General features: G+C 43.6%; 1 protein-coding gene across 3 annotated transcripts in view; it reads left to right on the top strand.

Moving 5' to 3' along the window:
* The window catches only part of DCBLD2 (discoidin, CUB and LCCL domain containing 2), a 529,217-nt gene that overhangs the window by 418,927 nt on the left and 86,703 nt on the right, over nucleotides 1-23,587 (top strand). For all 3 annotated transcript variants that reach the window (XM_069204886.1, XM_069204888.1, XM_069204885.1), the window contains exon 12: nucleotides 11,384-11,477. In XM_069204886.1, the coding sequence (XP_069060987.1) occupies nucleotides 11,384-11,477 (94 nt within the window). The remainder of the gene's footprint in view (nucleotides 1-11,383; nucleotides 11,478-23,587) is intronic.

Below are 23,587 nucleotides of genomic sequence, written 5' to 3'. Positions count from 1 at the left end.
GGTTTCACGTACTCCGTCCTCCGCTCTGACCGCCCACCTCTCTCACTTCTTTTCTCCGAGGAGTCCTGAAAGGAACGAGATTGGCGCGTATCAGTATATTGATATCTATCAGGCGTCTTCAAAGTATCCCTATTCCTGAGATTATACTTATTTTGTGGGGTCTCCGGTTGCGGAGACTGCCCACCATCTTTCTTAGGTGTTTGCTGTTTCTTATCCCAGCGCTTTTTCGCACCCTCAGGTTGCTGTTGCTTAGAATTATCCTCATTATTTTTACCCTGCAATTGTGGTTTCTGCGGTCGAGCCCCTAGGCTATCACGACCAATACTAGAATATGTTTCAACTATTATTCTCGGAAGTTCCCGCTCCTGATTAATCTGCGGAACGTCCCGAAGACGCATTCGCACTGCTAGTGCTACAGCCTCCCCCTTGAGATTACTCAAAATAATAGAAGAAACCACGTCAAAATTACCCATCAATTGCACGCCTAAATCCAAGGCAGGGGCAGCCCCATATTCATCCTGAATTTGTTTAAGCACCTCCGGCAAATTAGCCAAAGTCGGTGTACCGTGTGCTGTAGTATAGAGAGCAGCAAACACCGTGCCCCAAGTATTACAAAGATCCACCGTAGGAACCATCCCTTACGGCAAACACATCGTCAAAATTCTATGCTTATCCTGAGGTCCCGTATGGGGAAATACTGCTTCCAGCGTATAAATTTTTTGCGCCAGCCAAAATGGAGTCTCCTCACGTTTAGCCGGTACCTTGCCCATTACAGAGTGTACAGTGGCCGGATTTATTCCCGGCACCACCGCATGTGGATGAGCTGGAGCAGCACGCGCTGCATTAGTATTTAATGTCTGCATCACAAACTGAACTAATCGTCTGTACGTTGCAGTTAATTCCACATATAAACGACGCACTTCAGCCACTGCCACATTTGCCACTCCAGGATATGGTGTATATGTAGCCAATAAAGGCCAGGTCGGACCATCATTACTCAACGGACCTAACCGTACTGGTGTTACTGAATGTGGGAGGGCGCCATCAAGCCAATTATGGTGTTCTTGATAAGATAAAGGTATTTCTAAGTATGCATAAGCCCTGTATTGTCCAGGGACATTCGCAACAGTATATTCGTGAAAAGTATTTGTACCCCCATCAGCTGCTGGAAATACGACCCAAGAATAAAAAAGTTCTGTTCTATAGGCTGCATGGGCGTCCACCACAAAAGTGACCGGACCCCCCTGGACCGTCAGTCCATGTGCTATCAGATGACCCGTGAGCGGAAATCGCATATTAAGCGGTATATTTACTACAACTGGATTCGCCATTAGTATAACAATAATAGCTCTAGGACAGAGAAGGCACACCAATATCGGGGTATTTCCTTTCAAAATTCAAGCTTGAACAACCAACCACTAAGTAATAGGATGTACCCAACCTGTGGTGGCGGAAACCCTCAGCCCCACGGACGTCTCCGCATACGGAACCGAGGAGTCAAAATATATACGAGACCGAGAGAGTCAGTCGGACCCAAACATTAGAGCCAGACCAAACGTTGGCGGCGCCATGTCGCGTGGGCTCTCATTATCCTAAATGAGACTACTGGATTTCTAGGCAGCAGGATCGATAACGGTGTGGGGGACTGAGTCTGACCCACGTATAAGGAACTCTGTCACCCTAAATCCGGTTGTTGCTCCGGCTAACTAGCAGTGCCTCATTTCTCCCACGGGGAAGAAATGATTGGGCAGCCGAGCGCATAACATCTTTGGAACTTCTCAGGGAAGTTATGGTCACTCAGATCCAAACCAACTCTCTCATTCACTATATGGTCTCATATACAAATGACAAAGACAGTATAAGTTTTATATAATGTTTTAATAAAACGACTGTATTTTAGATATTAAGGCGTGAGCCGCAATAACCAGAACAATACAACATAGTAGGATTGATATAGTAACCAGGAGAGTAAAACATAGAAATAAAGCTATCATAATTCCTAACCGTTTCTACTCTCCCTCTGCTTGTTCTATTTAGAGCACAGCATGTTAAGCTTTCAGCTTGCCTTTCTGTATCACTAGGGAGACGGACACACTCATACCTGAGCAAAGGCCTGTGATCTGGTTCAGCATCTGCAACGAGGCAGTCAGCGTCTAGTTGTGGTTCCCTGGTCGGAATCTCCCTCTGCATGTATTGGGACAAGGAAGTGATTTTATAACTAACATGTCATCGTGATCACAAAATGTTCCTGCGCAGGAATGGCAAGTCTAGACTCCTACCACATCTATCGGCAATGTACCAGACTGTATCCTTGACTAAAGCACAGAGTGAATATGTTATGAAGAACTCCAGTGCTGAAGTAGGCAAAACAGTGTGATATGAATAAAAAACAACACCGTAGAACTGGCTATTCTGTAAAATAACAGTACGAAGCCTAATAGAAAGCATTTAGAGTAAAGTGCACAGAGGCTCTAAGCTGTTAGCAAATGAATAAAATATATTTAGGGCAAAGTGCACAGAGGCCTAAGGCCTGAAGCTAATGCGCAAAATATACGTAAAACTGACCACACTACAGCTGCAAGCAAACGATCTAAAAGCAGGAATCCATCACTTAAACCCCAGTCTTCCCCTCTGATCTGACCTTCTCAGGTGAATTTGGAATGCTCCTTGGATACCAGAATTAATTTTTTGTTGGACAAAAATATGGAAGTGGAGTAGGGAGCAGGGCTTCCTTGAAACCAAGCATGCCACTCTCTGCTTTCTATTAGTCTGCATTTCAGGGAACAATAAAGGCCCCACACCATGACCATCTGAGGACCACATTGAATTTACATGCCACCGTTTGGGGCATTCTGTCCCATGCAGAAGCTCCACCCAAAACCATGGGACATTGTTTGGAATGTTGGAATATTGGATGGCAAAGCACTTGACCTTGGCTACAAATTCCAACATTTTAAGGCATATAAACATGAGAACATTGTGGCTTTTTTTTAACACCATAGTTTGCTATTTTTTAGGCTTTCTGGGAAAGAGAATATGGTGGTATCCTCACAAGTCGTTATCCCAGATTTCCTTAGCTCTCTAGTACTCGGAAATCTATTGGGTTGATAGGCCTCACATAATTTGTGTATATGTATATTTAACACAAATTAAAACTGCAGCCTTCCTTCTTTGAGTACTGCAACCTACTTTCACTTTGCCTGGGCTGCGTAACTGACTAGCATGTTGCCTATGGAGCCACTGGAGTAGTCTTTGTTGCTAAATTCTACAGATCAAATTCACACGGCTGCAGCTATTTTCATATTGCTAGAGTTGCATAGCTTCCCTTACTGTCCTAATTCCACTAGCAATGTGAAGGGGCATAATCACATAGCTTTTTACTCGACTATATAAAGGGCAGAGTAAGAGAACGTGTATAGGAGTTTCTAGGACCACATTCACCCATAAAGGGTATGTTCTTCTCATGATCTTTGGTCCACATCCCCACCACAGCTGCAAATGGCATCTGTCCAGACGAAATTCCACATACCACTGCCTTGTGTTAGCGAGTATAATTTTACCAAGGTAGTCCTCCTTACAGCCACTGCTTTACCTCCAACTAGGCCTTTGCCATCCAACTTGACTCTGCCTTGAAAAGATATCATTCCATGTTGTGGGCCATGTCCCCTTTTGTTTTTTAGTATCGTGATATCTATTTACACGCTATTGTTGGATTTTACAATTGTCATTAAAATTCTCAGGGCTGGCCCTCGCCAGCCTCACCCATTGTTTCTCATCACACTTATCAAGCTTCCTTAAATGAAGGCACTTTATTGCAGGGTTAACCCAAAACCTAATTGAAAGAACCAGAGGTTTAATGTTGGCCTAATGGCCACAGGGGTCACTGAATAAAACGTTTTGCATGTGATATAAATCAGATGTGTGGTATAAAACACAATATAAACTAAGTAATGGGCACCCTTATTACATTCTGTTTTTTAAAAATTGTAGATGTGTGGTATAAAGCACAGAGTGAAAAATGCATTGGCAGTCATTAGGTTTGATATTGATACTGTGCTCTATTGGTTTTGTGCACTGAGGAGTGAGCACAGACAAAACAAGAACCCAAAAGAATATATTGTTCTGAGGTGACTGTATTTGTTTTGAGACAGTCAGCAAGCGCTAATAAATGCTTATAAACTGAATGCTACAAATTTTGTTTTCTGTAGCATCCCTTTTAGATACTTTTTCAGCACTCACTTCCAAGTGCTACCAGACCACCTTCTGATGCTATATAGTCCTAATGCATGGCAGTATATTGCACATACCTAAACATCCAGTAGAAACACAGTCAAAACAAAATACTCCTGTGGACTGGTCTCAGATGTTTCCGACAATGTTGCAAGCCAGTGGCTGAATGTTCCATGACGCAAGACGCCAATGGACGAAGAAAGCCATCCCCAAAGGTAAGTATAGCATACACACGTTTGGCCGTGAATAACGTAAACGCCGTACAAGTGAAACCTAACAAGTTGCTATATTATTCTAATCTTTGAGTGTCCTTTCGAATTTACTAATTACTGCTTCGAAAACATGGGAGCGTAAAGATGAATTTGCCCAAGTGAAGCAAAATACAGGGAGTGCAGAATTATTAGGCAAATGAGTATTTTGACCACATCATCCTCTTTATGCATGTTGTCTTACTCCAAGCTGTATAGGCTCGAAAGCCTACTACCAATTAAGCATATTAGGTGATGTGCATCTCTGTAATGAGAAGGGGTGTGGTCTAATGACATCAACACCCTATATCAGGTGTGCATAATTATTAGGCAACTTCCTTTCCTTTGGTAAAATGGGTCAAAAGAAGGACTTGACAGGCTCAGAAAAGTCAAAAATAGTGAGATATCATGCAGAGGGATGCAGCACTCTTAAAATTGCAAAGCTTCTGAAGCATGATCATCGAACAATCAAGCGTTTCATTCAAAATAGTCAACAGGGTCGCAAGAAGCGTGTGGAAAAACCAAGGCGCAAAATAACTGCCCATGAACTGAGAAAAGTCAAGCGTGCAGCTGCCACGATGCCACGATGCCACTTGCCACCAGTTTGGCCATATTTCAGAGCTGCAACATCACTGGAGTGCCCAAAAGCACAAGGTGTGCAATACTCAGAGACATGGCCAAGGTAAGAAAGGCTGAAAGACGACCACCACTGAACAAGACACACAAGCTGAAACGTCAAGACTGGGCCAAGAAATATCTCAAGACTGATTTTTCTAAGGTTTTATGGACTGATGAAATGAGAGTGAGTCTTGATGGGCCAGATGGATGGGCCCGTGGCTGGATTGGTAAAGGGCAGAGAGCTCCAGTCCGACTCAGACGCCAGCAAGGTGGAGGTGGAGTACTGGTTTGGGCTGGTATCATCAAAGATGAGCTTGTGGGGCCTTTTCGGGTTGAGGATGGAGTCAAGCTCAACTCCCAGTCCTACTGCCAGTTCCTGGAAGACACCTTCTTCAAGCAGTGGTACAGGAAGAAGTCTGCATCCTTCAAGAAAAACATGATTTTCATGCAGGACAATGCTCCATCGCACGTGTCCAAGTACTCCACAGCAAGAAAGGGTATAAAAGAAGGAAATCTAATGACATGGCCTCCTTGTTCACCTGATCTGAACCCCATTGAGAACCTGTGGTCCATCATCAAATGTGAGATTTACAAGGAGGGAAAACAGTACACCTCTCTGAACAGTGTCTGGGAGGCTGTGGTTGCTGCTGCACGCAATGTTGATGGTGAACAGATCAAAACACTGACAGAATCCATGGATGGCAGGCTTTTGAGTGTCCTTGCAAAGAAAGGTGGCTATATTGGTCACTGATTTGTTTTTGATTTGTTTTTGAATGTCAGAAATGTATATTTGTGAATGTTGAGATGTTATATTGGTTTCACTGGTAATAATTAATAATTGAAATGGGTATATATTTGTTTTTTGTTAAGTTGCCTAATAATTATGCACAGTAATAGTCACCTGCACACACAGATATCCCCCTAACATAGCTAAAACTAAAAACAAACTAAAAACTACTTCCAAAAATATTCAGCTTTGATATTAATGTGTTTTTTGGGTTCATTGAGAACATGGTTGTTGTTCAATAATAAAATTAATCCTCAAAAATACAACTTGCCTAATAATTCTGCACTCCCTGTATTTTTAAAGTAAATTAATTCATTCTTTACACCGCGGTTGGATTATAATTAAGTATGCAAAGTTTTATTTCCTGGTTTAGGAAAATGTTCTATTGGTTTTGCCATCTGGGCACAATTATCACCACATTAGAGCCTGAATATAGCAATCAACATGTGAAAATTAGCCATTTCACCTTTGCAGTTTATCTGGTGCTGCATTCCGTTCCATGTGCAACATTTGAATAATCTTTTATCTGAGCTCTTAATATTTATTTTTTTGTTGACTTGTTAAATAAACAGAGAACGAATTGTACAGCAAGTGCAGCACAGCCGTACCTTTCTGGAAAATGCTTTAGTCACAGAATTTTATAATTCTAAAGGCCCTAACAAAAACACATCTGGAGCCTGTGGTACCCCTTTCCCTAAAACGTAACTTTCTGATAGTTTATTTTGGTTCTTTAAAATTATCTCAGAAAAGATTATGTTGGATGCGCTCGCAAAAGGTATGTATGTAATGACAACCATAGCATGTGCTAGTAGGGATTTTTATTAGAGTACGCAAAGCAGGTGCCTAGGATGTGTGACTCCAGTAGGAAAATATTGAGCCAATCAAATTTAAAACAGACACCAACTGTGCTTACAAAGTTCTTGTAAGATGGGGATGGAGGTAGAATGTTCTGTTAGTGCACCTACTGCCAGTGACTACACAACAGAAAACAAAACCACTAAGTGGGATTTCAGGAAGCAACCTGTTTTTAAATATATGTGGGTGTGTATGTATTTTTTTTCCAGTGAAAATTAATATAACCATATGGCAGTCGCCACTAGGTAGTTATAGTTGGAGCCTAGTTTCTATAGAAAAATCATTTTTGTTGTGCTAATAACTTTGATGCCATTTGATGAATCTTCACAAAATGTTCCAAAAAAATACAATGCTCAAGCATCTGTCTGGAAAGTTTTGCGTTGATCAGTCAACTGGGGTGAGAAAAATGGGGGGTCCCAAAACACCTTTTCCCAAGGCATTTTTCCATAGGGTTTTGAACTGGAATAGCGCCTGAACCACTCAACGGAATGACACCAAATTTGGCAGAAAGGTAGCTCTTGGTCCAGAAAGCGACCATTTTGTTATCTGGTTTAAATCTGTTCAGTAGTTTTTGAGAAAGCAAAGAAACAAATTTGTATCTATAGGGACACAAATGCTCTGCCAACCCTCCCGACCTCATGCTGAGATCTGGTTGGCTGCCAACACTTAAACAAGGAAGTGTTGGGCATCATATTGGGACTCTGCTTCAGAAAAAAAATTACAAAAAGAACAGGGGCCAGGGTAAGGACACCCTGACCCCTTAGCTCTGGTGCTAGGGTCCCAGATGGACACCCGCCTAAACCTCCCCCCATGGCAGGCTCCTGTGCTTGTGTAAATTAAGCCCCGGGAGGGCCAGGTCCTGGGGGCATGTTGAAAATAAGGAGGGGGCCCACTACTTCCCCGGAGTAAACATACAAAGAAATGCCCAGGACCACCACGTCCCTGGGGCAAACATAAAATGAAATCCAGGGATGGCGAAGGACAAAGCGAGGTTTTTGTGACAAGTCTTTGACTCATTAATAAAGAACTGGTCCACTTCCTTGTAGACTCAGGGGGCCTCGACAGCTCGCAACACGGTTTCCGGAAATCCCATAGTACGGAATCAGCTCTCATTGCCTCATCCGATACCATACGCAGACTGGTTGATGAGGGTCAGCGGGTCTTCCTGGTTCTATTGGACCTGTCGGCAGCATTTGACACCATTGCTCCACATGTCCTGCCAAGCTCTTAAGCTTATTGAATCCTTTCTATCGGATAGATGGGCTACAGTCAGCAGTGGTGACTTTAGATCCCCTGCCTACCTTCTGCCTTGTGGGGGTCCCTCAGGGCTCTTCTCTTAGCCCGACGTTATTTAACGTGTATGTGGCCCCACTGGCAGAACTAATTCGCTCCTTCGGTTTTATCCCGACCTCCTACGCAGATAATACCCAGCTTATCATCCCGATTAACAAAGACATGGAGGAAGTGGCGACCCGCTTTAATGCCTGTATGATAGCGGTGAACAGCTGGATGAAGGCCAATTGGCTAAAATTGAATTGCGAAAAAATGGAGATCCTGTGCTTTGGGATCAAGAGGGAATATTGGTCCTCCATTTGGTGGCCCAAAGAGTGTGGTACTCTCCCTGTGCCAGGGTCTACCTCTAGGAACCTAGGATTACTGTTCGACGATCAACTGTCCTTTAAACCCCAGGTCAATCAGATAATTAAATCCTGCATGTGGACTCTGAAGAAATTAAAGAAAGTCTTTCCCTTTATCGCACAACCTTGGAGAACTACTGTTATTCTGGCTCTGGTCATTTCCAGATTGGACTATGGGAATGCGCTTCTGCTCAACCTGGATAAAGGATCGCTAAATAAGCTGCAGCTGATGCAGAACACCGCTGCTAGACTGAAGCTGCCTCGCTCGGTCTCTGCTAAGAAGTGCCTCAAAAACCTGCACTGGCTTCCGGTAATCCAGCGGATCTCTTTCAAAGCCCTCTGCATTACTCACAAAGCCATCCATGGGATTGGGCCTAAGGCCTTGACTACTAAACTGCAATGGTATAGACCTAAAAGGTTGTTACGCTCTGTCACCACCTATCGAATTCAAACTCCCCGCACTAAAAAGGCGAAGTGGGGTGACAGAGCTTTTACTATTGCAGCTGCTAAAGCCTGGAACTCACTTCCGCTGGAACTGAGGAAAGAACACAACTATCTGACTTTTAGGAGACTGGTTAAGACCTGGCTCTTCCCGTGATAAGACCCGGAGTCTCCTTCTTAGCAGATACAGCCTCACCCTATTTAGCGCTTCGATGCCCTCGGGCCGGAATGCACTTTATAAATACTCAATACATACATACATACAAAACTTAAAAAACTTTGACAGTCTAAGTGAACTGTGCAACCTTAGCTCTTATCCACGCAGTGCTCATGACCTCAGAGATTAGAACACAAATGACATAATTTGTAACAACACTGGTAAAATCACATTTCACAGCAACATTGATGGCATTGAGCTGTCACTTAGGGCACATTAGTGTTAGCAGTGCCTGCACCCATTCTCAAGGGCTCCAAACCCACTGCACCCGACATTTGGCTACATGCAGGAGACACTGAGCACAGTATGTCTGTCCACTGCACTTGCCATCATACCCACATTGCGCAGGAATACCGAGAACAGGTTGAGGCTTTTGGTAGCACTCTGCACCCAGCCCCTTTGCCTTGTGGATGGCCTTTGGGCATGCACATCGATCATTGGTTAAGGGCCATAACTTTTGGCCATGTCCAGCACAGTGGTTCTGTACTTACAGACCCACTGTCTTCAGTGAGCACTTGGGTCAGGGCTTTAAGCATGTCCTGCACTCAACTTCCCTTTTTCCTGAGCGCTTGTGGCACTGCCTCGAGTGAGCCTACTTATCACAGACATTTGATATGTGCATTTGGCACTGCACAAATTGCCTGTCCACCCACCATAGTGCCCCCACCCCATCTGCTGCAATTATATTAATAGTATGGATCCAAAAGTATGTATCCAAACTGTCAGCGTTCTGCACCATGACATGAGTGTGCCTTCTGGATAGGGCTTGATCAGGTGGCATCGCTTTTTGATTTCTTCTGGGTACTAAACAGCTAGCAAAACAGAGCAGAAGAAAGAAAAGCAAAATTTGTTTCTGTGCTTAAAAAGCAGCTTTAAATATGCTCTGTACCCTGACCTGCCTTTCTCCTTGACTGCCAGCTTTGGCAGCAGGCATTGTGATATCAGACCTCAGCTGTAGTTAAGTGATTACAGTTGAGTTCTGATGTGTTTTCTTAATAATAGTCGAGTGTGCGTCACACAAGACGCATATTATAAAGAAATTAGAGACTGATTTTTATACAAAGATTGCAGAATCCCATGTATTATAAAGACCTGGCATACTTGCTCTACTGTAACACGTTATTACAGTTCATTTCTGAAGTCGCAGTGCCTGCTGCCAGCAGAAAGGGTGAAAAAGGTCACAAAGAATAATTACAGCTGCAGTTAGAGCAAGGAACACAGGACTACCTTTTCTTTCTGATAGGTTTTTTGTAAAATGAAAAGTGATAAGCAGACAGTAAAATAATACCACAAAAAAATATTTTTCACATAATATGGGTCATGGCTGGAAGGATAGAATCTGTGTGTTGCAACACATATGAGCGGTATCATTTAATTTGATTTATAGTAATCTGATCTTAATATCTCTTTGCACAAATTAATCTCTTTTTCATGTTTAATTTCCCAGTAGAGATTATGCTTTTATTCTTTGTGTCTGCAGTGAACATGAAAAATCAAGGATTTAGGTGGTCTGTGGGACGGGTGATGGTGTGACCATGTATTAGACGGAAAAAATATCCTCAGCCGTACAACAATTGATGTTTCAAGTCACCTTGGGGTTCCATGACCTTTTAAAGGAACTCCACCTTTGCCCTCTTTCCTCTATATGGTCACTGCACTCCTTGATAACTTGCAATATCCTTATTATGTACAACAGGTGGTACTTTAAACATATTACTTGTAGAAAAATAGGTTGAGCAGTTACAACAGGTGGTACTTTGACATGTTCTTTACGACTGTGACAGGCCTGGCATAGTCAAAAGGAAATATGTTCAGAGAGTTCTCTTGGAAAGCAGTGAATCAGCAATGCTGTTTGTTCCCATGATTGCATGTAGGCATGGACTCCATTTTAGAGGCCCTTACTCAGAGGATAACATTTTTCATCGGTTACAAAAACTGGTTGTAGTTTATCGTGAGCTTCGTGAAGTCATACACTGTGCTATACATTTGTTATAGTTACACTCGTGCTTGAAGTTCAGGTGCATCTTCTACAGAACATATTGCTTTATTGCATAAATGTGCTGGGTCTTTGATAGCAGGGATGTGTAACAGTAGCTAATTTATTTAGTCACTGAATACTGTATCTAGGAGGACAAACAGAATAATTAAACAAAACTGTTAATTAATGTACATATGTTTTAATCTGCTTGAGCACTCGGCTTTGTTTTGTAATAAGTATGAAGTGCTTTCTCATTTATTTACCCACTAGCCATCTGATCGTGCTTGACCTTAAAACTTGCAAATTGAGTGCTCTATAATTGGTGCATTCAGAGCCATTGTCTTTTTTTTTAATATGTGTAATGTGTTTCAGATGTGGCCTTAGCAGCTATCCTGGTTCCTGTGCTAGTCATGGTTCTGACAAGTCTTATCCTGATTCTGGTCTGTGCGTGGCACTGGAGAAACAGGTAATATCAGTAAACCATTCTTGCTGCTTATCATAGCGTAGACTTGAATGATAAGACGAGCTGATATTTGAACCCTTTTTCTCTACTATAAACAGAGATTGCATTGTGGTAGACGAGCCCTATGTAGTTTACCTTGTTAGCACGCCTTGCTAATGTTGAAATAGTTCATGGTTTCTTTCTTTGTTTATGTTGTGGAAAGTGACTTAAAAGTGCCGTCCAAACGTTCTTGGTCAGAAAACTCAACCCTACCATCCCACCTGATTTCAGGGCATGGTAGAAACCCCAGTTGTGTACCACCTTGCAAATATAGACAAGGCCTCTGCACAACCAATTATATTGAGCCCTCTTCAGGATTATGACCAGGTTCTAAATTGTGTCCTAATTTGAGTTCCTTTGAATGCTAAAAAAAAAAGTATAGTTCTTGGACAGCAGGTTAGCAATACATTCACATACTGGCTAGCTATATTCACATGGATAAAATATTTAATGTTCAAATGTGCAACAAGAAAGATAAGGAATAGTATAGCTGTCCTCCCGAAATACACCCTAGTACCTTTCCAGAATATTGTCCATGGTGCAACACACCTTGTCAGAGGTGTCTTAAAATCAGAAAATAATTCCATTCAGATACTCCACCACTGGCTCATTCTTGAATCCAGAATGACCTGAGTCACCCACAAGGCCCTTAACTAAATTCGCTATCCTTCTGTAGGGGTCTAAAATTTCCTTGAATTCAAGCTGCTAAAACCGAATAATATGTTCTGTTTTCTTTGTTCATTAGCAGGATGTATGCTGTTGTACATGTACATGTCACTCTTTAGGAAACATTGCTGAGTGCGTTATTGCTTTAACACAACTACTACTCATATGTTATTTTTAATGTTATTTTCACATGAACTGAGCTATACTTGTTTGTTACGAAAAGCACAATCTACAGCACAATTAAAATTACATATGTTACATGTGAGTAGAACATCAGTGCATTCTTTGGGTATGGCAAAACATTTTGAAAGTATAAGCAACCATTCTGCTGGAGACTTCTACTTTCTGATTCCTTACCTGGAGTATAATCCCAGGCATTAAACTAGATCCAGAAACTTCAAAGCTCCCATGCTACTGGTAGGGGTTGGTGACTAGCTTTGTATCAATGCCGGAAAGTGTGTCAAAAGATGTCACCGCAGCCATATACTGCCCACCCTGTTGCAGCAATCTGGAGCTCTCTGTCTTCTAAGAGTCATGGGTGTTCCTCACAGCATATTTATCCTGAAGTGCAGTGCAAGGGCTCCTCTCAAATGCTATGACTTCAAGCCTGGTAGGGATTGCGAGTCACAGATATCCATTATGGACCCGCACACCATCTGCTTGTGATGCCTTGGCTAGGACCTAAATGCCTACTGTTGCAACTCCTGTCAGAGTATGTACCCAAAAGCCATCAATGAGTGTGATGCCAAGTTGCTAATGGCCAGGGCCCGTGATGACAAACAGAGAAGTCATCGATCAAGACCACAGTCCAAATCTTCCTCCTTGCATTCCTCCGGAACGAAAGAAAGAAGCATCACAGCATAAGAAGCATGATTGAGGTAAGTCCCTTAGACAACCCCGGTCTCCCACAATGTCTTCATCCACAGCGTTAGTCGCGGTAGAGCAATCTGACCGAGATCCTATTAGTTCCAAGCCTGTTCCACAGCTGAATCTGGACTACCATTCGACTTCATGGGTGCCAGTTCAGTCATTACGGACTTTCCAGCAGCGCATCCTACTTTTCTAGAGTTTCCAGCGACAGGTGCAGACCGGGTGGTATTCCTTAATGTAATTTTTGGTATCTTCACCAGGTCCTTGAACCTATCTGGTATGCCTCTGAGATGAAACACAGTTCCACCCACCCATTTTTATTTATGTTGGTGAAGTTGCCTGTGCTAGGCATGGGACTCCCAGCGCCTACTGCTATCTACACTATTGTACACGGCTATACAGCTCAGCCATTGGTACTGTGGCAGCCGCTGCTGCTGCCGCCTTCGCCAGATCTATGCACAGAGACATTGGAGCCACCTTCTCCGGTCACATAGCCCCTTCCTGAGAAGGTACAGGATTGATTGAAGAGGAGTACTGGCAGAGGATTCATGACCACTTTGGGTCAGATTCCGACTCCCTATGGCAATGATGGGAGAGAACATCCATATGCGATTCCAGGTTTGTCCTCGTCTAGGGAACTTGATACTTCGTCGGAGGTGGAAATGGAGTTCCTGCTGGACCACCCACTCTAGATGTCATGTCTTTTCACTATGTAGTCTGAAAGAGCAGCTGACGTACTAGATCTAGAACTTTACCTCTAGATTCACCGAGTGAAAGTCCTACTGCCCTCAACTCCCACATCCGAACCATTACTGCCCTTTAATGAAGTCTTGGTAGAATGTTTCCAGGCCACTTGGAAGAAACCTTTCTGAACACCAGTGGTTGCTGACTAGTATCCTGATACTATCACTCTGCTCCTGGAGAACCGGTTTCTCTTTCCGTGCACCCTTCCTCAGAGAGTTTGGTGATACAAGCATTTCTGTTCATCAGGACAGGTGTAAGGCATGTTCCCCACAGTGCCCTTAGACAAGGTGTCTAAAAGGCTGTAGCCATGGGCAAAAAATCATCATATCATCTGGAAGCATGACTGTGAAATCCTTGAGTACTAACTGTCTTTTAGTATGCTACACGCATGCTGTATGGGATATAGCCCAGCTCATCACTCACATGTATTGTAAGGTATCCAGGCACATTACCAGGAGGTACTAAAGGATGAACAGAAGCCTTTGTGGCACATCATAAAATTGGGCTGTGATACCATTGACTCCATGGCAAGGGCATTGGGTACTTCGGTTTCCATCAGGTACCATGCTTGGCTCAGGACTTCAAGATTTTCAAATGATGTGCGAGCCATTCTGATGTATCTTCCATTTCATGATGCCCATCTATTCAAGGATAATGCAGATGCAGCCCTAAAAAGGTTTAATGCCTGGAACTCCAGTAGCTTCTACCCCAAAGTGACTACCCACGATTTCAGCGCATTTTGGAATTATACAGGGGCTTTTCTTTTACTTAATGTCAACCTCATCAGCCACAGCAGCAGAGATGAGGGCTTTGGATCCTGCAAGCTTCCTGTTCCTCATCCTTCCCTGACACCCACCTCACACCAAACCTTTTCTTCAGGCCCTGCCCCCATCTTCTTCTCTGGAGCACATGGCCATTCTACAGCAAGGTGGAATCACTCCTTCAAAAAAGGAGCCGTGGAGTTAGTGCCAGAGCAGAAAGAGGGTCATGGATGGTTCTTCTGTTATGTTCCCAAGAAGGACAGCAGTCTGCATCCGGGCCTGGACCTTATGGAGTTGAACCTCTTCCTAGGAAGAAAAAGGAAAAGTTAAAGATGCAACTCTAGCCCAAGTGTTATTGGAGTTGGAAGCTGGAGACTGGATGGTGTTGCTGGACTTGCAGGATGCGTGCTTCCACATCGCAGTCCTGAAGTCTTATCAGAGATATTTGCACTTTGTGGCGGGTAATACGAGTTATCAGTTTGCAGTACTTCACTTAGGCTTGACATCATAGTCATCTTGAGTCTTCTCCAAGGTAATGGAAGTGGTTGCAGCATATCTCAGACGCTCAGGCATTCCCATTATCCTGTGCTTGGACGGCTGGCTGATCAAAACTGGGTCAACAGAGATGCCTCTCACCACCTGCATTCAATATTAACCCTAATGTTGAACCTGGGCTTTTTGATCAACGAGCCCAAATATCACCTGAGGACCCCCAAACAACTCCAGTTCATACGGTTGGTACTAGACACCACCCTGCTCTGTGCCTTCCCTCACGTCAAAAGATTGTCAACATGCAGCAGATGGTCTCTACCTTTTGACAAGACATGCGAGTTCCAGTCCTGAAGGTTCTGTGATTCCTAGGTCTGCTCCCCTTCCTGCATTGTCCTAGTCACAAACTCAATGTTGACCCTGGAGCAGTGCCTCCGCGGCAAAGACTACAATACGAAGCAGACTTGGCCGACTCCATTGTGATCTCTCCCAGTGCTGAGGTGGAAGTAGATTAGTGGGGGAACAAAGAAAAACTTGCATGCGGGATGGCCTTCACTCCCCCTCCAACAGTGACTATAGTAGTGACGGATGCCTCCAACACAGGTTGGGAAGCTCACATAGAAGATCTGGGGATCAGAGGCCTCTGGGCACCTGAAAGAATCAACCTGTCTGAATTGCTGGAGATTTGGCTGGCACTCAAAGCCTCCTCTCCCCCATTCAAAGTCGGTCCATCCAGTTTCGTCGAACAACACGCCCCCAATGCAGTACATCAACAAATATGGGGGAGTACGGTCTCACCCTCCCATATCGGAAAGTCTTGATACTGTGGTCTTCAACGCACATCCGAGGGATCTACCTCACTGCCAGTCACCTAGCTGGGTCTCTGAAGATCAGAGTCAGCACCCTGAGCCGGCATTATCTTGCCAAACATAAGTGGCATTTTATACTAGAGGTAGTCTAGGACATTGGTTCCCAACCTTTGACTCCTGAGGACCCCTACTGAATCAATACCGGAAGCTGGGGTACCCCAAGCAATGTGTACGATTTTAATTTCAAGCATTAAACCAGTAATGTGCAAAAGATACACAAACAAGGACACACCAAATAAATACTCAAATTACTAAAGATTTTATTATTTTATATTGACAAATATCCAAAAATAAAACAAGAACGTAATGGGAAGGGTAGTGCTGCACCTCTGCGTCCAAATTTTCATTTTCTGGTTTTATTTCGGCAAGTTGAATCCTCATATCAGATTCTACTTTTTCCAAGCGATTTCTGTATTTACTTTCTAGGTACATAAGATCTGAGAAAGCTTTTTCACATAAATATGTGGTGGGAAAAGGAAGTAAAACGTTAATTGCTTTGTGAATTAATTCAGGATAGTCTGTTGGTACTTGCAGCCAAAATTCATCAGAGAATTTTCTTTACATTGACTTTTAAGTGCACTATCTGTAGAGATTTCAGTCAAACCATTTTCTTCCGATGCTGTCAGCCCCATTAAATTGTCAATGTCTACATTGAAAGGATCTTTAATCCAGTTTTTGCTTTCATTTGGAAGTGGAAAGTACTGATGAAAACTACATTGCATATCTGGATAAAAGATTGCAAGACTTCGTTTCATGATTCATCATCAGCAGATTCCAAGAATGCCTTCAGGTTTTGAAAAGAATCAAAATGTCTTTGATAAGTGACAAGGCCACACATCTATATTTTTATCATTGACTCAATCTAGTCTTCGACATAAAAAATTGTGATATCAACTCCTTGCATACTCAAGTCGAGTACATTTAGATGAGTGAAGATGTCTGCCATATACACCAGCATGGCTAACCAAGTATAGTCATGTAAGTGCTCATTAAGTGCAAATGGAGATTCCAATTCATTGAAGAATACTCTGATTTCATCTCTCAGTCAAAAAAGCTGCTACAAAACCCTACCAAGAGACAGCCATTAGACTTCTGTATGCAGCAAAAGCTGATCATGATCATTATCCATGGACTTACAAAGCTGTTCAAAAAGCCTTGAATTTAGTTACCTGGCTTTGATAAAATTTACAATTTTGACTGACTCATTCAAGACCTTTTTTTTAATTCATCAGGCATCTTCTTAGTGGCTAATGATTCTTGATAAATACAACAATGTTGCCATAAAGCTGAAGGGATAATTTCCCTTATTCATGCAAAAAATCCAATTAGTCTCCGAGACATTATGCAAGCCCCATCTGTGCTGATTCCTAAGCATTTGGACCACTGCATTCTATTTGATGTCAGAAATTGATTGAGGGTGCTGACGACCCCTTCAGCAGTGGTATGTTTCAAATAGCAGCAGAACAGTAAGTTCGATGGCATCTGTCGCTGTAGATACACATGGTATGCATGAGCTCGCCATCTGGTGTTGGGTCGGAGTGTTACAAGTTGTTTTTCTTCGAAGAAGTGTTTGAGTCACGGGACCGAGTGACTCCTCCTTCTGTGCTCATTGCGCATGGGTGTCGACTCCATCTTCGATTGTTTTCTTTCCGCCATCGGGTTCGGACGTGTTCCTGTCGCTCCGAGTTTCGGAACGGAAAGATAGCTGAAAACGGAAAATTTTCGACGGTATTGTTGCGATCCGGTTCGAGATAGACACATACGACGACGCGTTGAACATCGAAGCGCTTCGGTGCCCTTCGGGGTAGATTTCGGCACCCCGTCGGGGCCTAGTCGGCCCGACCGCGTGGAGAACAACGCCGATGGAACGGACCCCGTTTCGATTCTGCCCCGAATGCCACAACAAATATCCTTATACGGACCTACACTCGGTCTGTAACCTGTGCCTGTCACCCGAGCACAGCGAAGAATCCTGTGAGGCCTGTCGGGCGTTCCGGTCCCGAAAAACTCTGCGCGACCGTCGAGCGAGAAGACTGCAGATGGCGTCCACGCCAAAGGAGCGTCGACAGTTCGAGACAGAAGAGGAACAGGAGGAATCCTTTTCCATCCAGGATTCAGACTCCGACGAGCTAGACTCTACAAAAACTGTGAGTAAGACGTCGAGATCAGACCTTAAAAAAGGAAAGAAGGCCCAGGGGACGCCACTGCCAACCGGCCATGGCTCCACCCAAATTCTCGGTGACCAACAATCGGCACCGAAAAAGGCCCATTCAGTGTCGAGATCGTCCGACTCCGGTCGAGACACCGGCACGCAGCCTCCTCGGGACCGAGAGAGTGCTAAACAGAAGCATCGACACCGAGAGTTCGGTGTCGACACGGATCGACGCCGAGACAGTGGCGCCGAAGACCATAGAGGCCAAGAATTTTCGGCACAGAAAAAGAGGAAGGTTACCTCGGAGCCGAAAAAACAATCAACGGGGTTTTCGGAGCCGAAAAAAGCGACATCAGACCCTGTTTCTGGCTCCTATACTGAAGAGCATTCTATGTCTTCTCAAATGAAGAAACATAGATTTGAACAAGAACTGCAATCCACTGACGTGGATCACACGCAAAAGCGTATCTTTATTCAGCAGGGGACTGGGAAGATCAGTACCCTTCCACCTGTCAAACGAAAGAGAACGCTTCAGTTTACTTCTCAGCAACAAACAGCACAAAAGGTAACACCTCCTCCCTCACCTCCACCTGTAACTCCAGCTTCGCCAACTTACACCCCGTCACATTCGCCAGCTCACACCGCCATGAGCCACGATGACCAAGATCAGGATGCGTGGGACTTGTACGACGCACCAGTGTCTGATAACAGCCCAGACACATACCCAACTAGGCCATCACCACCGGAAGACAGCACAGCCTACTCACAAGTGGTGGCTAGAGCAGCACTATTCCATAATGTGGAACTCCACTCGGAACAAGTAGAGGATGATTTTTTATTTAACACCCTCTCTTCAACCCACAGCTCCTAACAAAGCCTGCCGATGCTCCCAGGCATGCTACGCCATGCAAAGGACATTTTCAAGGAGCCAGTTAAAAGTAGGGCAGTGACGCCTAGGGTGGACAAAAAGTATAAGGCGCCTCCTACGGACCCTGTATTCATCACCTCTCAGCTGCCACCAGATTCTGTGGTGGTAGGGGCTGCCAGAAAACGGGCAAATTCACACACTTCTGGGGATGCACCTCCCCCAGATAAAGAAAGCAGGAAGTTCGATGCAGCCGGGAAGAGGGTTGCTGTCCAAGCAGCAAACCAGTGGCGCATCGCAAATTCACAAGCGCTGCTAGCGCGATACGACAGAGCCCACTGGGACGAGATGCAGCATCTCATTGAACATCTCCCAAAAGATCTGCAAAAAAGAGCAAAACAGGTTGTTGAGGAGGGTCAAAACATTTCCAACAATCAAATACGCTCCTCCATGGATGCAGCAGACACAGCCGCAAGGACCATTAATACGTCGGTTACCATCCGTAGGCACGCATGGCTCAGAACGTCTGGATTCAAGCCAGAAATTCAGCAGGCAGTGCTTAACATGCCAGTCAACGAAAAACTTCTGTTCGGTCCGGAGGTCGACACAGCCATAGAAAAGCTCAAGAAGGACACTGACACTGCCAAGGCCATGGGCGCACTCTACTCCCCGCAGAGCAGAGGATCTTATAACACCTTCCGCAAAACACCTTTTAGAGGAGGGTTTCGGGGTCAGGCCACACAAGCTAGCACCTCACAGTCCGCACCGCCCACCTACCAGGGACAGTACAGGGGAGGTTTTCGGGGCCAGTATAGAGGGGGGCAATTCCCTAGGAATAGAGGAAGATTTCAAAGCCCCAAAACCACTACCAACAAGCAGTGACTCACATGTCACTCACCCCTCCCACACAACACCAGTGGGGGGGAGGATACGTCAATATTACGAAGCATGGGACAAAATAACTACAGACACATGGGTCCTAGCAATTATCCAACATGGTTATTGCATAGAATTCCTGCAATTCCCCCCAGACATACCACCAAAATCACAAAATTTATCAAAATACCATTCACAGCTTCTAGAGATAGAAGTTCAAGCACTACTGCAAAAAAATGCAATAGAATTAGTACCAAGCACACAAATAAACACAGGAGTTTATTCACTGTACTTCTTGATACCAAAAAAGGACGAAACACTGAGACCAATTCTAGACCTCAGAGTAGTAAACACATTCATCAAATCAGACCACTTTCACATGGTCACACTACAAGAAGTGTTACCATTGCTCAAAAAACACAACTACATGACAACCCTAGACCTCAAGGACGCATATTTCCATATACCAATACATCAATCACACAGGAAATATCTAAGGTTTGTATTCAAAGGAATACATTACCAATTCAAAGTATTGCCTTTTGGTTTAACAACCGCTCCAAGAGTATTCACAAAATGCCTAGCAGTAGTCGCTGCACACATCAGAAGGCAGCAAATACATGTGTTCCCGTATCTAGACGACTGGCTAATCAAAACCAGTTCGCTCACACAATGCTCAAACCACACAAATCAAGTCATACAAACCCTCTACAAACTAGGGTTCACCGTCAACTTTGCAAAATCAAACATTCTGCCAAGCAAAGTACAGCAATATCTAGGAGCCATAATAGACACGACAAAAGGAGTAGCAACGCCAACCCCACAAAGGATCCACAATTTCAACAGAGTCATTCAACACATGTCTCCAAACCAAACAATACAAGCAAGAACAATACTACAGCTCCTAGGCATGATGTCCTCATGCATAGCCATTGTCCCAAACGCAAGACTGCACATGAGGCCCTTACAACAGTGCCTAGCCTCACAGTGGTCTCAAGCACAGGGTCACCTTCTAGATCTGGTTTTGCTAGACCGCCAAACTTACCTCTCGCTTCTATGGTGGAACAGTATAAATTTAAACATAGGGCGGCCTTTCCAAGACCCAGTGCCACAGTACGTAATAACAACAGATGCTTCCATGACAGGGTGGGGAGCACATCTCAATCAACACAACATAAGAGGACAATGGAACATACATCAAACAAAACTGCATATAAATCATCTAGAATTATTAGCAGTTTTTCAAGCACTAAAAGCTTTCCAACCAATCATAACCCACAAATACATCCTTGTCAAAACAGACAACATGACAACGATGTATTATCTAAACAAACAAGGAGGAACACATTCAACGCAGTTAAGCTTGTTAGCTCAAAAAATATGGAAGTGGGCAATCCACCATCAAATTGGTCTAATAGCACAGTTTATTCCGGGGATCCAGAATCAGCTGGCAGACAATCTCTCTCGAGATCACCAGCAAGTCCACGAATGGGAAATCCACCCACAGATTCTGAACACCTACTTCACACTCTGGGGAACACCACAAATAGACTTATTTGCAACAAAAGAGAACGCAAAATGCCAAAACTTCGCGTCCAGATACCCACACAAGCAATCCCAAGGCAATGCCCTATGGATGAACTGGTCAGGAATATTTGCTTACGCTTTTCCTCCTCTCCCTCTCCTTCCTTACCTAGTAAACAAATTGAGTCAAAACAAACTCAAACTCATTTTAATAGCACCAACGTGGGCAAGACAACCCTGGTACACAACACTGCTAGATCTGTCTGTAGTACCACACATCAAACTACCCAACAAACCAGATCTGTTAACGCAACACAACCAACAGATCAGACACCCAGACCCAGCATCGCTGAATCTAGCAATCTGGCTCCTGAAATCCTAGAATTCGGACACTTACAACTTAGCCAAGAGTGTATGGAAGTCATAAAGCAGGCCAGAAGGCCATCCACTAGACACTGCTACGCAAGTAAGTGGAAAAGATTTGTTTGGTACTGCCATCATAATCAGATACAACCACTAGATGCAACTCCAAAACATATAGTAAATTACTTGCTCCATTTACAAAAAGCAAAGCTAGCCTTCTCTTCTATTAAAATACACCTTGCAGCAATATCTGCATACCTGCAAACTACCTATTCAACTTCCTTGTATAGGATACCAGTTATCAAAGCATTTATAGAAGGGCTTAAAAGAATTATACCACCAAGAACACCACCTGTTCCTTCATGGAACCTAAACGTGGTTCTAACAAGACTCATGGGCCCACCTTTCGAACCCATGCACTCTTGCGGAATACAATTCCTAACCTGGAAAGTTGCCTTTCTCATCGCCATTACATCTCTAAGAAGAGTAAGTGAAATTCAAGCGTTCACAACACAAGAGCCTTTTATACAAATATATAAAAATAAGGTCGTCCTACGACCTAATCCAAAATTTTTACCAAAAGTTATTTCACCATTCCATCTAAATCAAACGGTAGAACTACCAGTATTTTTCCCACAGCCAGATTCTGTGGCTGAAAGAGCACTACATACATTAGATGTCAAAAGAGCATTAATGTACTACATTGACAGAACAAAGAACATCAGAAAAACTAAACAGCTATTTATTGCATTCCAAAACCTCATGCAGGTAACCCAATATCAAAACAAGGTATAGCCAGATGGATAGTTAAATGCATCCAAATCTGCTACCTTAAAGCAAAAAGACAACTGCCCATTACTCCCAGGGCACATTCCACAAGGAAAAAAGGTGCTTCAATGGCCTTTTTAGGAAACATCCCAATGCAGGAAATATGTAAGGCAGCCACTTGGTCTACGCCTCACACATTCACCAAACACTACTGTATAGATGTGCTATCCGCACAACAAGCTACAGTAGGTCAAGCTGTATTAAGAACTCTATTTCAGACAACTTCTACTCCTACAGGCTAAACCACCGCTTATGGGGAACTAACTGCTTACTAGTCTATGCATACCATGTGTATCTACAGCGACAGATGCCATCGAACTGAAAATGTCACTTACCCAGTGTACATCTGTTCGTGGCATCAGTCGCTGAGATTCACATGGACCCACCCACCTCCCCGGAAGCCTGTAGCAGTTCAGAAGTTACCTTCAATTTTGTACATTTGTATATATATTACTTAATCCTTTAATAGGTACATACTTACATTTTTCATTGCGCGGGCACTATTACTATAGTACAACTCCTACCTCACCCTCTGCGGGGAAAACAATCGAAGATGGAGTCGACGCCCATGCGCAATGAGCACAGAAGGAGGAGTCACTCGGTCCCGTGACTCAAATACTTCTTCGAAGAAAAACAACTTGTAACACTCCGACCCAACACCAGATGACGAGCTCATGCATACCATGTGAATCTCAGCGACTGATGCCACGAACAGATGTACACTGGGTAAGTGACATTTTCAATCTTCAATAATGTTTCACTCAAACTCGTATCTAACGTAACACACAATAGAAGATTTATATGCTATGTCCGTACTTTCATCTACTTTTAGGCTAAATGCTGACTTTTACAAATTCTTTCAGTCAACTGTTCTTTTATGTTGTCTGACATTTTGTCAATTTTCCTTTTTACAGTGTTAGATAATGGCACTAAATTGAAATCTTTTGCTGCTTTCTCTCCAATCATTGTACTCACCATCGCTTTAGCAGCAGGTACTATTACTTCTTCAGCAATTGTATGAGGTTTTCCAGTTCTTTTTTTTCTATAAGCATGGACACGTCATATGA

The sequence above is a fragment of the Pleurodeles waltl genome, chromosome 8 (assembly GCF_031143425.1).
Source record: "Pleurodeles waltl isolate 20211129_DDA chromosome 8, aPleWal1.hap1.20221129, whole genome shotgun sequence".
Lineage (NCBI taxonomy): Eukaryota > Metazoa > Chordata > Amphibia > Caudata > Salamandridae > Pleurodeles > Pleurodeles waltl.
Note: the sequence above shows the minus strand (reverse complement) of the source record. Positions and strands in the feature narration are given on the sequence as shown.